The sequence below is a fragment of the Rhinolophus hipposideros genome (assembly GCF_964194185.1).
Source record: "Rhinolophus hipposideros genome assembly, chromosome: 20".
Taxonomy (NCBI): Eukaryota; Metazoa; Chordata; class Mammalia; order Chiroptera; family Rhinolophidae; genus Rhinolophus; species Rhinolophus hipposideros.
This window is the reverse complement of record NC_138066.1, coordinates 39484920-39503657: the sequence shown is the minus strand read 5'-3', so window position 1 is coordinate 39503657 and position 18738 is coordinate 39484920. Positions and strand designations below refer to the sequence as shown.

The window sequence follows — 18738 nt, the reverse complement described above, 5'->3', positions numbered from 1 at the left end:
AAAAGTTTTTCATTATAGGAAGGCCCTGTTTAATTTTGCCTTTTTGTTATCCAGCTCTTTTGAAAAGTGATTTGTATTTTGTCTTCTCAATTTTGCTTTTAAAAATCTTAGGTCACAGTTGACAGGGGCAGTTGTACATTTTCATGTGCACATTTAACTACCTGTTCTCCTTTTTTTCCAAAATAGAAATGTGATTCAAAAATTAGGTCAGGTATTTTTTGTTGTGTTTATTTTTGTATTTTTATTTCTGAAACTCACTGGAATTGGAAAAAAAAAAAACAGGATTTTTTTAAACTGTCAAAATATAGTTTAAAGTAGTTAGACATAATTCTCAAAGAAATATATAGTACCTGATTAAAGTGGGAATCATGATGGTGGCAGAACTGGTAACAGTATCTTGATACCAGATACTAATTTGTATATGTGGTCATTGAAAGGAAAAGTGCTGGCATAAGATTACTCAGTAGCATACAAACTTGTTAATATCCTACAGAATAATAAAGGCATAATCTTTGGAGTTATGTTTTCAACTAGACCAAATCAATTTTAGCTCACTAATTTTCTAAAAATAAACATCTAATTTAAGGCATCTGGGTGCTAATCAATTATAAATAGTAAGTAAAACAAAGTTAAATATGGAAAGTCATATGACCCTTAGGTGGGCTTGTTAGATAATGTTCCAGTGTTACACTGAAAGGACACATAATCATCTTTCTGCCTTATTTCCAAGTTGAATGACTTTTTTAAACAGAACGTGTGTGTGTATCTGCTTTAGTTATAAGCACAGTACAGATATTGCTGAAACTGAGTTTTCTAAAGGGGTCCAACCTGTGATCAAAAACACTGGATGTATGGGCAAGCCCTTTTTGAGCCGTGGAGACAAGCAAAGAATATCCCTGAGATGGAGAAGTGGGTTGTGTTTTTATGGAGTAGTGGGGGGAGAGGAAAGGAAGATCTAAGGAGGCATCAACCTTCTCCCCTCCCCCGCTTAAAACTCCTTCAATCTGACTTTAACTCAAAGGCAGTTTTAAAGGTAAGCGTATGTAGAGAGAAACTAAGGACCTCTGGCTTTATAGCTACTGATAAATTGCACTAATAAATTCTGATATGAAATAAAAAGCCTTCTGAACAAAGAGGGTGTGTTTCCTACGAAGAGGGAATGTAAAAAGCCTTTGAGAATTGTTCTCGTGTTGAGAAACATGCCCTTTACCTCTTCCTCCTCCTCTCTCTTTCCTCTCTTGAATAAACAGTAGTCCCCTTTCCCCCAATTAAGACAGTGTAATGAGCAAAAAGAGCTAACATGGAACCTCAGCATGTTACTAGGTAGATGAAGAATGCTTTTCAAAATTTGAGACAAAAAATATTTTCAGAGATGAGGACCTCTTCAGTCCCTGTGGCACTTGGTATCTAGAACTCATCTAGAGAGAGCCACAATCTCATTGGCTTGTATGTTGTCAGAGGACGGAGTTCACAGCTGCCAAGTAGCTAGAAATTGAGGGAGGGAATATTGTCAAAGAAGTGTGTGGGGAGGATGCGCGCATGGCTCCACAATCTACATAAATCCCTCTCAGATCTTGAGCTAACCCTGAGCTGCACATGTTCAGGGAAGATTTCACAGAGCTTAGTAGAAAGCAACAGTTGGTAGTCAGAAAGCTGAGCAGACAGTGAAGTCACTGTCTGCTGCAGGGAAGACAGAATTTGGAGTTTGAATCCCAACTAGACTTGGTAAACACCTTGGGCCTAACATTGACCAAAGAAGACCTGTGCTTTAGGAGTTAAAGACTTTCTCAGGACCGTGGGGCTCACAGGATTAAGGACAAATAAAAAATAGACTCCAGTATGTTTCTATGAAAGCATAAAACCAGCTCCACAAAGTCGAGATTCAGTTGGTTTCTAACCAATTAGAAATTTGCCTGCTAGAGCAAAAATCAACACACTTCAGGAAAAGGTCACTGAATCTAGATTCTCTACAGCATACCATGTATATATAATGTCGGTATACAATTAAAATTTATTAAACATCAATAAACAAAAAAAGGGACCCTCAGTCACGAGAAAAAGGTATTCAGTAGGAAATCATCCTGAAATGACTCAGAGGATGGAATTAGGAAATAAGGATTTAAAAGCACTTAATAAAAATATTTAAGGATAATGTGCAAACATATGGGAGAAATCTCAGCAGAGAGGTGAAAATTAAATCAAATGGAACTCGTAGAACAAAAGTTGTAGAATTGAAAAGTTCACTATTTGAATAAAAAATTTACTTGATAGCAGATTGAAAACTACAGAAGAAAGGGTCAGTGAACATGAGAACAGATCAATAGAAATTACTTGTTCCAAAGAACAGAAAGACTGAACATAAAAATGTTCAGAAATAAACATAGTCCTGAGGAAATTGTAAAAATGTATAGTTCAAATTCCAGAAGGAGAAAAAAGAGAATGGTACAGGGGAAAAAGTTTGAAATAATCACTGCATATTTGAATGAAAAAGACCAATTTACAGATTCAAGAATCAGAATAGTAAATATGAGAAAAAGTGCTAAAAATTCAGTGAAGAAAATCTTGGAAGTAAGGAGGAAGGTAGATACACTCATATTTCATATAAGAGAATATTGATAAGGATTGGTGACTTCTAATCAGAAACAATGGAGGGCACAAAACAATGAAATGACATTTAAAATGCGGGGGTTGCTACTCAACATTCTGTAACAGCAAAAACATTTTTTCTTTAAAAATTAAGATGAAATAAAGTCATTTTTATATAAAGGAAAGCTGAGGGAATATGTTGGCAGAATATCTATACTTGAATTTGTTCAGGTTGAATGCAAATAATGCCAATTGGAAACTCAGATCTATGGAGAACAAAAGGACAGGAAAAGATATATTTTATGAACAGTAAGCATAAGAAAGCTCTTGTGAGTATATTAATATCAGCAAAATCGTTTTTAAGACAAGTAGTATTACCAGCGGTAAAGGAGGACATTTTACAATGATAAAAGGGTCAATTTATCAAGAAAGCAGTCATAAAAGTGCTTCATATACATGAAGCACAAAAGCAATAGAAAAAAACCCATAACCATATTTGGAAATTTTAGCACTTCTCACTCCATAATTGATAGAATGACTGTAAACAAAAAAATTAGTGCGACTGTAAGAGATCCAAACACTACTATCCTGACCCGACTGACATTTGTAGAACACTTTTCCTCCCACACTTGCCATACTTTTCGTTTGTAAAGTAGGAATAATAATACAAGTCCTTAGTCCCTTAACTGCATTTCTAAAATCCAAACATCTCTGAGAACCAAAACTAGTTTTTTCCCCCAAGTTCTGCATCAAACTCATTTCATGGCAAAATTTGACCTGAAGTGATATATTTATAAGACTGTTTATATATTTTTAGTTAACCATACCTTTTGAAGCAGAAGTATTAATGTATTTGATTTTTTAAAATTAAGGGTTTATTTATTTATTTGTTTAGAGTACTTTAAGTTTGACAGCAAAATTGAGCAGAAGGTATAGAGATTTCTCACATACCCCTGCCCCACACATGCTGGTCTCACCCAAGGTCAACATCCCCCACCAGAGTGGTACCTTTGTTACACCTTGTGAACCTGCACTGACACATCACAATCACCCCAAGTCTACATTACAGGTCACTCTTGGTGTTGAATTTCCATAACATACCTGCTTAAAGGATCCTGATTAAGAGTTTGGCTCTGTACCTACCTCTTTAGGGTTGCTGATAATTAACGGTAGAATAAGTGTAATGTGCTTACACGTAACAGTGTTTGGTCCATAATAAATACTTGGTAAAAACTCGTTTCATACTGCACTGTGTGTCTGGGAAACACCTATCAGCAGAACCAGGTATCTCTTCCCTTGAAGGGTTCATAGTTTTCCAGCAAGCATATAATGGGAATTTAGGGGGAAAGAATTCTCAGTTCATCTAATAGGGGACGTCAGGAAAGGTAGCTGCCTAGGGAAAGTGAGCGGTGAGTCCTGTGGGCTTGCTGCAGGATGGGCCGCGGAGTGAGTTTCAGCAGGAGGGTACTGCGTGTGTAATGTAAAAGAGGCTTGAGAGAGAGCCTGGCATTATCAAGGAACTGCAAATACTTTTCTGTGATGGAGTATTGGATGATTGGGCCAGTTCATAATGGATTTTGTAATCATCTTAATGAGCTTATACTTTACCCTGTAGGTGATAGGCAGCTGTAGACTGATAACATTTGCGTGTGAATGAAATTTGCTCTATTAATGCTGAGTAAATATTTCTTTGTTCTTTTTAAAAATATTTTTTAAAAATGACTTGAGACTTACATAGAAGTTGCAAACGTAATACACACAGTCCTCACATATCCTTCACCCAGCATCCCCTCGTGTTAACAGCTTGTGTTACTGATATGCAGTGGTCAAAGTCAGGAATTAACATTGATACAAAACTATACAGATTTTGTTTGAATTTCACTCATTTTTCTAATGTCCGTGTTTTGGTCCAAAATCCCTCATATGGCCTTTAGTTGTTATCTGTCTTTTGGTCTCCTTCGATCTGTGAGAATGCCTCAGTCTTTGTCTTTCATTACCTTGACACGAGTACTGGTCCGTTATTTTGTATAATGTTCCTCAAATTGGAGTTGCCCGATGTTTTCTCATTATTAGAGGTTACGCATTTTTTGCAGTAATACCACAAAAGGGATTAACTGCGCCCTTCTCGGTGCACTATATTGGGGGGGCACATGATGTTGGAATTGAAAGCTTTTTTTCACTTGATTAAGGTGGTGCCTGCCAGGTTTCTCCACTGTTAGTATTTCTCCCTTTGTAACCAACGACTATCCCTTGGGGAGATAATATGTAATATTCTGTTGCTCATTATACTACAGTCCACAATTTTATTATCCACTCGTGGTTTTTGGCTGTAACAGTTATTACTATTGTGTTTACTAAATGGGGATTTTCTAATTTTTATATTTGTTAGTTAGAATTCTGGTAGGAAGAATTGTCTTTTCTCCCTTATTATTTGTTTATGTAGTCATTCCATTCTTTATGTCAGAATGGATTCTTGAATATTTATTTTATAGATTATAATCTGTTACTATCATTCATTCATTTGCTCCAGTTGCCTCAGCTTTTGGCATTGGGACCTCCTTCAGACTGGCTCCTCTGTCCTTTCAACATGCCCCCTCATTTTTTTGAGCATTCACTTCCTGGCATCAGAAGATGTTCCAGATTCATTTTGTATTTTACCTGCTCCAGCCCTGATTCTTTTTATTGGAGAACAAGATTTTGAAACCAAGATATGGGTACTAGTTGTGCTTATTGCTACTTGGTGTCAGACAAAGCTAAAGAATATGTAAGTATATGCTGTCACATGCATATACACAGACATCTGTATTTCATTATCTACCCACCTGTGTATGTAAAACCACGAGTTCATACTAATACCAGTACTAACACTAGAGCCTTCCTCCTTCTTTATTGATACTTACTTGTTCAATCCTGGTACCACATAAAGTAGTTTCATAATTGCCAACTCACACCCCTGTGAGAAATATTTACCTACCAGAGTACAATGTTGTGTACAGTCTGTCAACCCTATAACATAGTCAAAATAACTGTTTTCTGGAGTTGTTCTTAGGTTAGTTCTTTCTTCCTCACACCTGTCAGTGTATGTAATTGTTTTGTAATACTGTTAGGTTCTTTACTACAGTATTCCACTTCTTGTGTTCTACCACACAGGCACACACAATAGTTGATCTTTCTTATTTATTTTTTGAGTATGTGAAACATTACTACAGTTCTAAGTCTCATCGCTGTGCAAAAGGCTATCGTCCCTACTACTGTGTCCTCATTTCCCACTTTGTTCCGTCCTGTTCCCACCACCTGTACACAACCAATTTCATTACTTTTTGGATTATCCTGCCTATATTTCTTTTGCACAAATGAGCCGATAAATGTATATTTTCTTATATCTCCTTTCTTACAGGAAAGGTAATTAATTACTGGGTAAATATTTTCTTAAAGGCTAAATTTGAAATTGAGGTTTTGTTTTAGCAAAAGCATTGCCGCTGTGGCTTTTGACTAATGACTTCATTATTTGTGTTTGTTTCTATTTGTAAAATAAGCCTCATTCTTTTACCCTTTCCTCACTGGAAGTGATGGGGATAACAAGTGAACTATTAAGTGAAGGACTAATGCTTTCTCAGAAGAAAGCGTGCGAAAAATGTAAGCAATTGGTTTTTCTTTTTAAACAATTCTAGGTATAATCTTCCTACCGTTGGTTAAGCAGGAACAATGTTCTTTTCCTTGAGTTTTGCATTGGCCCAGTGAGGGTTTTAAAATAGAGAGTAGAGGGATAGATACTGGTGGGGGAATATTTGATTCACAGTATTAAAGAAAACACTGACCAATTAAGACTTTTAAAACAAATTGGGCCTTGGATAAGTAAGTTGAGCAATAAGAATTTATAAGCCTATTTTTTCAATTACTGTATTTCTTTAGAGTCTAGATGCATATTTTAGACAGTGTTGGTAAATATAAATCTTAGGTGTCAGTTACATAGCCTTTGGACCTGCAACAATATTATGCTAATTGAAACTTTAAAATGAATAATTCAAAATTGATTTCATAATTATACAGATTTTCATTTAACCTCAACATAGAGACGTAGGAAACTAAGGCACGGAATCCCATTTTACATACGCAGAAATTGAAGCCTAGCTAAGTAGCTTGGTGGGAGGGGAATTTTCAGAGCATTCTGCTCCCAATTTAGTACAATTCCTGGCCATGGTGCTAGTTAATTGAAATGACTGGTATCCTATTTGGGGACCAGCAGTATTTTGGTGATTTTAAACAGGACTATGCTTAGTGTCATTGAGATGGGGAGTATGCAACATGAAACAATTCATATAAAGTCAAAAACTAACTTATTTTGACGTAGGAATAAAAGTTGAATTCTGTTCACCAGTTAGCCATTTATTTCCATTTTGATAATGTTTGTTAGGAAGGGCAGTAACTAACCAAAACACATCTGTTAAGTTTTCTAGACAAACATTGTGGTGCATTTAAGAAAATATTTGAAGCAGTTGTGGTGTGGCATTAATTGACTGACTAAAAAGTAAAGATACACACATACCTTGCAGAGTAGAGTTTAATTTTATTATGTTTTTAAGTATATGCCTTTGTGTTTTTACCCCTTTACTTTGCTTTTCAGTAAAATAAATCCAGTGGACATGGGTTCTTAGACCCCAGAAAAATCTACCCTGTAAAACCTTAATTTAATCTAGCTTTTCTTTAAGGGCTCTTTGTCACACTTAATTGGTCTGGCTAAGAGGGTGGAGTAATGATTCAGCTGCCTGCTTTATATGAATAACAAATCTGAATCTCATTGCTGTGTTTATCTTTTTATTCAGTACACCTGGCCCCTTCAGTCAGGGAAAAAAATCACTTCAGTAACCTGCTTGCGATCTTTAAGATTGCCCCAAAGATAAAATCCTCTGGGGCTTTCTTTGCCTTGGAAAAGGGGGGGATTACAGAAGCACTTTGCTACCACTTGAGCTGTTTGGCTGTGAGATGCGTGTTCCCTCAGAGTGTATCTGAACATCACATAACATTTCAAGAAAAGCTTTATAATAACATCTACTTTCTTTCTGGATGTGAGAGCTTTCAATTTTTTCATCCTTTTTACAGTTTCCCATTGGATGATGCCAGCTGCCTGAGTCATGCTTTAGTTTTCCTGAAAATACTAATGATGTAAACTACTGCAGTAGTGTGATCAAGCTTAAATGAGTATGTGGATTTAACATCTGTGGAGTGTTTGTGAACGTTTTTTTCCTACCCTCTGTCTTTGCAGCCTTTCGGACTGTAGGATAAGGGAGTGTTCATTTTGTCTTAGGCAGTATGAATGCATTTAAGGAGCTCTAAGTAAAACTACATGTGTTTGTGAGTTGTTTTCCTTTTTCAGATTGGTCACTATTGGAGGAGTGGGGTTAATATTTTAAGCTCTTTGCATTTGAGAATGAGTGGTGAGCATAGGTGCTCCAATGCCCTGCTTTTGGATCTGTGTGATTACAGGATATATCCCTCCTGAACATTCGGTGCTTCTTTGTATGGTTGGAACTGGAATCCAGGCACATGGCCTTCAAGGACGTTCCTGCTCATCTGCTGTTGCTTCTGAGTCCTTGACAGACATTTCTGTGCTGAGTCATGTTTTGACTGTGGACTTCAGTTTTAATTTGGGGGCTGAATTACCCCCAGAAAACTTTCAGTTTCTAAGAAAATCAATAGAATTTACATTGAATATTAATGGCATTTATATATATATGTAGGTATATTAAACAAGCTATTAACAGTAGTTATCTGTAGGAGGTCAGGTTACTAGTGATTTGTGCCTTTTTTTCTTTGGATTTTCTATAAGAAAGAGACAATTTTTTGGAAAATAAATTTTGTTAAAGAATGGCAGTATATTGTCTTGACAGGTGTCCTTGCAGTTAATTCCTCCATAATCCTTACAAAGTAAATCTTAATCAAATGGAAAGTGAACCTGTTAATTTAAACATGGCACCTTGTATAGCATGTAGATACATAAATCAGATCTCTGCCATAATTGAATGCTAAAACCTGTTATTTTAAGTGAATGTAAAATTTATAGAAGTTCTTAAGATCAGGATACCAGCAGAAAGTTCATAGTCACAGCATTTTCATGTTTAAAGGAAACTTCTTCATCTAACCAGAACTTCTGAAATCTTAGGAAAGCTGTGACATACCTGGAGTCACACCTGCTGGCTAACGCCAACCTGGATCTTACATCCTTTTGATTTTCCAGTCCTTTGTCATACCACAATATTTGTTTGGGTTTTGGGGGTTACCCCTGAATGGAAGATTCACTAGCATTTAGTAGGAGGTATTTGGGTTCCTCTATTTTAATGTAAAAATATTATCTAAAGAAAATTTCAATGTAGTTTTACCTCTGTAACACTATTTTTCATTATCTATGTATGTACATTTTTTAGTCACCACAAATTAGATGTAAAATATTTGAATTGAACCAGTTTCCAAAATCATTAGAAGACTTTTTTTTTAATCTTTAAATATTCTTCTGACATAAAGGAAGAATATCCTTTATGCTTATTTTTAGTATTCTGATTTGGTGTGGTCACAATTTATAACTGTGCCCCAGATGTTGAACATTTAGGATATTGATAGATATCAATTGCAATGACCACCTTTGTGCATTAGATTTTGGGGGATGTGTTGGTTGAGTTATTTCTTTAGGGTAGATATTGAGGATTGAATAAAATACTTTAACAGTGGATATAAATAGCTTTATAACTCTTGCTTCTTAATACCACTTTACTTTCCAAGAGGAAATTAGTGTAGTATTTAAGGCGATGAGTGTGTATGTTCCAAATTTACCATAATTTTGGCATCATTGACCAATATAATTGTTCAAGATATTTGTGATACCATAGGAGATGTACAGGGTATCCAACAAGGAAAATAGAACGTTTTCCCAGTGTTCGTTCATTGTAGTATATATCTTGTCTGTTTATGTACTACTTGGATCTTTTTGGATAATTTGTATTAAAACTTTTTAAATTAGCTTTCCCAATGTGTTGTTCTTTCTTGATGGTTGTCTACAACTGTTCTCAGGTCTGCAGATCCCTTGATATTTTCTCTTTGGGGTGTGTAAAGATCAAAAAGAAATTCAGCAATATTTGTAAAAAGAATTCAGCCTCAGAATACTGACTTTGATGTGCAGTGGTAACAGTTACAGGAAGGAGAATTTCAGAACACCCCAAGTCAATTTAAGTGTAAGGACCACAGCTGTTCTGTGGTATTCCAATAACTCCCAGAGCCAAGGGATAACTACATCTGTGTGCTTTATTGCCCTATACCTCAGAGGGTCCATATGACTGAAATCTTTTGGCTGTCTCTATCCCTTATAAGCCTAGTAAATACATAATTTGTTTTGAAATATTGAAATTAAAGCTTTTCCAGATTCTTTCCACCTCCCTTTTTTCATTTTACTATATATTCTAAGCATATATTTGATTTGTATAGTCCAAAGACGATAGTTCCTACCTGATAGCATTAGGTAATTAGTTACCCATTGAGATTTTTCTTTCGCTATTTCTTTAACGGAAAAATATACATGTATTTTTAAACAAAGTATGGTTTTCTGGAAACAAGCTTCCAGCATACACTGTGAAGTTAAGCAGAATTAAGTGCATTTAAATTTCCTCTTTGTTGTCTCCACAAGTGAACTTATGTATGTATTCTTCTTGACCCTTAGTTGAAGATCCTTTTTCTTTGTAATTGTTTTGCTAAACTTCTGTTCCATGGAGTCATTAGGTCATTTCCCTGTCAGTAGGAACATAATACTTTTAGTCTGCTAAATATTTTTGGTTCTACACTCTTCTCCCCAAAGCAAAAGCTTATTCTCTTAATTCTTTTTCCTTTAATCATAGGAGTTTTGTCTTTGAAGTTGGTCATCAGATATTTTAGGTGTTTCATTTAAATGAAATAGTGCTGCTTTTCAGGCTGGATGGTGTTGGTTAAATATTATTGATAGTATATTTTTATTTTTCTTACTCAGGTCGAGTCTGTTTCTCAGCCACTGGAAAACCATGGTGCCTCTGGTCATACTTCAGATTCATCATCTACCAAGTCATGTGGGGCATTGAGACCTGTCAATGGAGTTATTAACACGTGAGTTCTAGCTCTTCTTTTTATATTCAGTGGGCTTATAAAAGATGAATTTGGGGCTCTTAGTTATTCCTAGCCAGAACTATTCGGTTGGTGCAAAAGTAATTGTGGGTTTTGCAGTTATTTTGAACCTTTTAAACCACAGTTACTTTTGCACCAACCTAATAACACTGGTTTAAAGAGGCAGAAACCTTATCACTTAATGACATTGTGCTGTCTCCTGCTGTAGCAAGTATATTTTAATTAGCATATCATTAAATGTATTTCCCTTTTACTTTCTGAGGCTTAAAATTGACACAGCATGGAGAAAAATAAAAGGTCCTACAGTTATTGTGAATCATTGTGATTGGTCCTTGTGTTGGTAGAATTCCTCAGAAGTGTTTACATAAAATCCTCTAGAACAGATAAAAGCTGTGTTTGTAAATCTATTTATGAAAGTTCAAGGAACCCCTCTACAAGTGAACAGTGTGTGCGTATCCCTAAAACTTGTGTTTAATGGGAGAACTGATTCCTAGGCAAGTCATTAACATTTGCAAAATTCATCAATATCTTACCAGTTGCAATTTTCTAGACTTTATTCGTGTTTCTATTATAGAAGAGAACTTAATCACTGTTAGAGCCTGAGTTCACTTACTGACTTTTGCACTTTTCGGACATGGAGGTAATGTCCACCAAGAGCCTTACAAATAAGTACAGACACTGCACACATAATTAGATCAGCAGGCATCAGCATCAAGTATTCCTGCTTCTGCACAGAATACTTGTTTGTGTCTGTGAACATTTACAAGTAGGGAGGTTGAACCAGTATTAGAGGTTTTGTTTCCTTCCATTTTCTGAGAAGTGAATATTACTCTTCTCCTCGTCTAGTCTTCAGCCTGTCTTGGCAGACCACATTCCAGTTGACAGCTCTGATGCTGAGGAACAATTACATAAAAAGCAGCGACTGAATCTAGTTTCTTCTTCGACTGATGGCACCTGTGTGGCAGCCCGAACACGTCCTGTACTGAGCTGTAAGAAACGGAGACTTGTTCGACCCAACAGCATCGTTCCTCTTTCCAAGAAGGTCAGTACCAGTGAGACTTGGTCATTGTTAAACCATGAGCCAGATGCTCAGATAGTCTCTTGCCAACTTTGGTTCGTTTAACTAGTGTTTTCCAAACTTGGCTAACCACCAGAGTTTCCTGGGGAGCTTTAAAAACTACTAGGCTCCTGAACCCTGTTTCCTAGAGATTCTGATTCAGTTGTTCTGGGGTTAGGCCTGGGAGTCCTGTTTTCGAACAACAAAAAGCTCCCAGATTACTCTTCAGCCAGGTTTGGAAACTATTGGCTTGAGCTTTTTAATAGAAATGGGAGAGAGGATGATTAAATGTTGCCATTAACACTTTGAAGGAGAGTGGTGTGCCTTCTCACTTGTACTCTTACCACTAAAAATGGCAGTGGAATGCTTTCCTTTTAAATAAGAATCTCCATTAGAATTTCTAAATTGATGTTACTAAATGAATGTTTGTCTTCACAGAGAAAGGGGAGATTAATTCAAAACTGTAGGAAACTTTTGATTGCCGACTCTTCAAATAGCACAGTTGGATTTATTCCAAAACCAATGAAACAACAGTAAAATGAACGCCATGTAGTAGTCAGGAGCACTGACTTTGCAGCGTGTAAGTTTAGGTTTGAATCAGGCGTTATCACTTAGCAGTTCTGTGATTTGGAGCATATTAAAGGCCCGTCCACCCCCTCAGCCTCAGAGATCTCATAGGGTTATTTGAGGGTTAGATGAAATGTATGTAACTTCTTACTGGAGTACAAAGTGGCTATTATTTTTAATTACTTTTGGTTTTGTTCATTCATTTAGTCATTCAGCAAATATTTGTTGGGTTCCTACAATGAGCTAGATCTATTCTATGCACTGGGAATACACTAAACAAAAACAGACAAAAATCCTTAACCTCATTGAAAGACTAGTGGGTGGGACAGAAAATAAAACAGTAAATGAAGTATACAGTGTATTTTACAATGTTAAGTGCTGGGGAGAAAAATGCAGCAGAGGAAAGGAATGGGGAATGCTGGGGAGCACAGTTGGAATTTAAGCCTTGAGGCATTCCAAGCCTTGGAGATAAAGATAAGGAAGAGACGCAGAAGGAATTACTAGTGAAGTAGAAAGGAAAGGAAGAGTCTGGTATGTGGAACACAAGTGAAGAAAGTGTTTCAGAGAGGAAGGAATGATCAGCTGTGTTAGATGCAGCAGAAAGGTCGAGTTAGAGAAAAACTGAGAATTGACTTGGATTTGATGTGGCCAAGGTTGTTGGAGACTTGGGAACAGTTTTGTGAGAGAGAAGAGTGACATTCTGGTTGGAGTAGGTTCAGGAGAGAAGAAGAGGGAAGGGACTGAGGAAACCATTGTAGATGATGCATTCAGAGACGGTTACTGTAAAGGCGAACAGAAAAACCCCGTTTGAAGGGGAATCTTTCTTAAGATAGAGCTTTGCAATGTGTTTGCTGATGAGAATACTAATGACGAGAGGGGAGAGGAGGGAATTGTTGCAACGATTAATACTTGGACAGTGGATTTTCAGTACTTGGTTTGTTTTGTTACAGTATGCATTTGGACTGCATACTGTTGCCATGATCTATTTTTAGGGGAAAATATTACAAGTGAAAATAAACTTAGTGTACCATTTCTCTTGTTTATTCCGCAGATTGCCTGAATTACAAAAATACCAGAAAGGAAAAGAATAAGATATTTGGCAGGTTTCTCATTGACATTTGAGTCTCTTTTTTTTAAATTAATAGTCATATAAGTCTAAATTATTTTTTGATGTTGAAGAGTTGATACTGGGAAAGCTAGAAAACAGTATATTACTGTCAAGCATAAGAAAGTAGTTATTGGTCATGCCTTGATGCTTTTAACCAAAACAAAAAACGTCATGGATAATAGTGTCCTTTGTTTTGGCTGTTTGCTAGCCACTGTGTCATGACATCTAAGGATGTTATAAAAAATTTCTTAAGTATAAGGTGGCTTCCTGTATTCTTTTCCTGTTTATCTGTGAAGTAGCAAACCTTACTTGTTCATATTGATAGTAGCTTCTTCTGATCCATGCCTAACAACTGATGTGCTTTTGAAGGTACATATACATTTTTGAAAGACAGTTGAGACAAGGAGATACACAAAACACACTAAAGACCCTTTGGTTCCAATGCCAGTTTCTAACAAAATCATCCTGACATATGCAAAAGTAAGCTGCATGGAAAATAAGACGAAGAAGTAAATTGAGTTTGGGAAATAAACCATTTGCTGAAGTTCTGCCAGAGTTGGAGACAAAGGCCATTCTATCTTGACTGCATGAATGTCAGTAATACTTGCTGTTGAGCAAGCATCTTGACTTCTGTCATTTTGAGGTGATGGATTTGCCAAGCAGATTTATCAGCAATATTTTTGAGTGCCCACTGTGTTTCATGTATTTTTCAGGTCACCTGGGTTTCATTGATGAACAAAAGTCTTGCCCTCACATAGCTTATTTCCTGTGGCAGAGATAGATAGCAAAGAAATTAACAGATAAATCATTTTCTGATACTGGTAAATGGCACTAAGTTCACATTTGTTCTTAAGATTTGCTTTCAGGTTTGTGAAGAAAAGAGAATCTTAGGAACTGTATATTTCTGGATTTATTCAAATTACCTTTGTAATTCGTTCCCCCCTCACCCTCCTTATCCTTCTAAGAAGGATGGGTACTAGTATATTTACCAGAGTATCAAATGTAAAAAAACAAATATTTAATGTCAATATTATTGTTTACCTACATTCTAATTATGTGCTGCATTCCAGAATCAAATATAAAGCTCAATTTAGGGAGCTCATTCAGTTACTATGTGTGTTTTTTAACCAGACTTATCTTACTTGAATCATGGCTGGAATTTTATTCAATCAAGTTTTACCAGAATTTCTGAAATTATGAAATGTATCTTACAATTGAGGTGTGCTTTTAGTGTAGTAACACATCTCTTTTTGCCCTAAAAGGCTGTTTTTATGTTACTGGTATCTTATAGTCAGTGAGTGACTAAAACAAAAAAGATTCAGTAAGATAAACTTGTTGGAAATAAATGGGAATAAGACCTATCAGTAATAATGAAAGTCTTTGGTTGCCCAAAATGTTGATTAGGCTTTATTCTCTAGATTTTAGAGAATTTTAGAGTTTTGAGCAGTGAAGTGTCATAAGCTGTTTTTTGGAAGATAAATCTGGAGATAGTTTATGTTGGAGTGGATGGGCACAAAAGAGACAGGAGGCAGAAAGAAAGACTGACAGCAGTTATACTGGAGGAAATAATAGTCTAAAGGCTGTAAAACTCAGCAAAAGATTTTAAAAGTAGTCCTGAGGAAGAATCACTAGGGCATGGTGAGTGAATATCAGAGTTGGCGGAACTGAGAGCTTTGCGAATGGTAGATTGAGGTTATCTTCCATGGAAATCAGCAAACCTGGGGAGAACGAGAAGGTGGAGTACTTTCCTGTACCACAATTTCGTTGTAATAGTAGGACAGATCATTACAAGTGACCTATATTGTTCTTTATTATGTATTTCATCACTTTAGTGGTCTGGTATGCTAGATGTTAGTAATTTAGCTAAGAGTCAGTGAAGAAACGCTGAAGTGGGAAATTTTTATATGTCATGTTTATTTTGTGCCCTGCTTCTTCTGTAGGGTAGATGTTTATGACTTAAACATTAGTTTTCTAGATACCAAGATTTCAGGTCAATAAAATTTTTAAGATAAATTTGGGATCAGTATAGGATTTTTTTTTTTTTTTTGGTCAAGTAATTTTATAAATTAGATAAATCTTAGTAAAGATGGTGTGGTTTTTTTTAAAAAAAAAACATGCCTTGAAATTTTTGGATTGGCCTTAATAACACTTTTTAATTTTTTAAAATAGTATTTCTTATCAAATGGTTCGGCAGTGTTCTGGCATGATTTTCAAATTTTATGGTCTGTTGGAGTATAATTATACAGGAGGATTGCTTTGGGTTACATTTTAAAGTTAGCTTCTGTCGACTTCCCAGTGGTCTTATACTTTTTCCTCTTGAGGACATTACATATAGGATATTGTCTTAGGCCTGATGTCATGACATTTGTGGTTGAGGACTAAAGAACTGAAATGATTGTGAGTCAGTATTAAAATTGAATCATTTTTATATCAAAGGATATGTTCTTTATTGACAGGGGTTCTTGCGATATATTTTGGAGGCCCAACTAGTCAGACTTTTGGGAAGGGGCAGGAGTGGCATGTGGAAAATTGCAGTTCCTTAGGGCTTAAAGCTACTAAGAGAACTCAGAAATCACCCAGTACTTAGAACAATAACCTCTAAATTTCTTTAAGGATGTTTTATATACAAGGTGTGATCAAACAGTACGGTGAATGTTTATATTAAAAAAAAACACATTGCCATTAATCCCCCTCACTTCGAACACACTTATTCTTGCCACTTTCTGAAGTAGTTTTGTGTCTTTAGTTGCGCTGTCGTGGCTGCCTCGATATCCTGAATCATTTTGACTTTGGGGAAGAGGCAGAAGTCATACGGTGCCAGATCCGGTGAATGAGGTGGATGAGGACACACCATAATGTTTTTGACAGAAATTGCCATATACCAGAAGCGATGGGTGACACAGAGCATTGTCATGATGGAGGATGATTTACGGCACACTTTAAAACACAGCTTCTCTCAACCATAGCTCCCACCTGACTGACTACACCAAACAAGTTGAAACTTGTCACACACTGTCACTAAGGTTCTACGAATCTGTTCCTGTATTGAAGATCCCTGCCTTTCCATTGAATGGCTGTAGACAGCAGCATTCACCATATTTTGTGATCACAACAGGGAAGGCTTTGTTTCACACAGTCACTTCTGGTACACAATTTCTGTCAAAAATATTTCGGTGTCTTCTCACCCATCTTATTTACCGGATCTGGCACCATGCCACTTCTGGCTCTTCCCCAGTCAAAATGACCTTGAAAGGTAAATGTTTTGAATCTATTCAGGACATTGAGACAGCCACGACAGCACAACGAAAGACACTCATGCTATTCAGGACATTGAGACAGCCACGACAGCACAACAAAAGACACTCATGAAAGAGGACTTCCAGAACTTCTTCAAAAAATGGCAAGAACCATGGGTGTGTCCAAAAGCAAGGGGGATTCATGGCAATGTGTCTTCTGTAATAAATTTTTTAAATTTAAACGTTCACCATATTTTTTGGTCACACCTCGTATGCATTGTAAATAAAACATACAGAATAAATTTTGAAAGGGTAAAATAAAATAAATAGAACTAGAAGCTCTAATATTTTATTTGTAAACTATCCTCAAACCAAAAAAAGATTTTTAGTGCTTTGAACTAATATTCTGTGATTAACAGAGAAGGATGACTAGAGTCTTAGTTTGATGGTGGAATTCCTGCATAAGCATTGCGTTGGGTTTTTATGAGGATTTCTTCAGAGAGAATTAACGTCATTACAGAATTATGGGAACAGAATTTTTCCATGTAGTCAATTATATTATCTCTTCATTCTTACATGTTTCCTACATTCTTGAAGTTTTTATAAAGTGAAATATCTTTTTTGGTGGTGTTATTTTATGAGTACTCTGGAGTTTGGGGTACTTATTTTGTGATTTGGAACATTTTTCTGAACTGTTAAGTGTTTTGGTTGATTATTTTTAATTTTGTAGGTAGGCTGTCTGTCATCAGCAAACAGTTTGACACCCCTTTATATACTTGTTCCTTTTCCTTGTCTTAACACTGTCAAGAAATAATTGGTCATAGTAAAGCATCTCATTCCTGGTTTTAATGGCAATACTTCTAGAAGTTCACTATTAATTCTGATGTCGGAGAACTTCTTAAAATAAATTGGAACACTACCATTTGCTATGGTCTGGAAGTGTTTCAAGATTTTTGAGGAAGTATCAATTTCCTTACAATTTGTTGGAACCTAAGGTAAAATCACCTGGGACCAGCATTTAGGTTACAGAAAGTTATCCATTGCTCAGTTATTTTCAACTTTACTCAATACAGAAATTTATAGAAAGTATTCATAATTTTTAAATCACTGTATCTGTGAGTATATCTGTTTTTCAGTCTTAATTATATTTATCTTCTCTTTCTTGATTAATCTTGTCAGCAGTTTTTCTATTTTATTGGTCATTTCACAAATCAGCTCTTTGCTGTTATATTCCTTCTTGTGGTCTTGGTCCCACCCCTACCCCTTTGCCTTCATTCAAATAGCTTAATTTATTTTCTGTTCTCACGTAATAAAAGCATTTAACTTTTTGAATTTTCTTCTGAGTGTAGTTTTGGATGGGCCTTTGAAGTGTAAAGTGTTCCTTTTGCTATTTGTAGGTTGCTTTGAGTTTTTGAGTTCTTTGCCCAAGAGTTAAGAATTGACTTTCCAAATTCTAAATGGTTACTTTTTCTTTTTTAATTTTTATAGTATTTTGGTCAAAATGATGCTTCAATATTTCGGCTTATATTTGTAGTCTATTATGTTGATTAAAGTTCTTTTTATTGGCATCTAGTACACAGTCATAATTACATCCTCAGAGTGACTTACGGTTCCTTTTACAAGTAGTTGTGTTTGCCTTACATTCTCTTTTTCTTGATATTAGTGTTATATAGTATATGTGTTTTTCTCATCCATTTACTTTTAGGATTTTGTTTTCTACATGTTTGAAATGTCATTAAAGCAGAGTTACGGTTTTAATCTGAAAGTCTGACTTAAATGGGGATTTTGTTAGAGACTAGTCTTTAATTTTACATTTAGCTTTGAAACTAGATTTAAAGGCTTATTTAGGCTTGTTTTGATTGTAATATTTCACTGTTTGCTGACTGTCTCTTTCATACCTTCTTCATATGCCTGTTTATTGAGCTCTTAATATGGATTTATAGTCTTTCGGTGATTAGAGCAACAATTTGATCATGTTTCAAGTTCTTAGACTATAACCTTTGTCCCTTAAAACTCTGTTCCACTGTATTTTGGCGGGAGAGGAG

At 35.8% G+C, this 18738-nt stretch overlaps 1 protein-coding gene across 3 annotated transcripts in view; it reads left to right on the top strand.

The window, feature by feature from the left end:
* KANSL1 (KAT8 regulatory NSL complex subunit 1) overlaps nucleotides 1-18738 on the top strand; it is a 157767-nt gene that overhangs the window by 114673 nt on the left and 24356 nt on the right. For all 3 annotated transcript variants that reach the window (XM_081028406.1, XM_081028407.1, XM_081028405.1), the window contains 2 exons: nucleotides 10595-10707; nucleotides 11572-11767. In XM_081028406.1, coding sequence (XP_080884532.1) covers nucleotides 10595-10707; nucleotides 11572-11767 — 309 coding nt within the window. The remainder of the gene's footprint in view (nucleotides 1-10594; nucleotides 10708-11571; nucleotides 11768-18738) is intronic.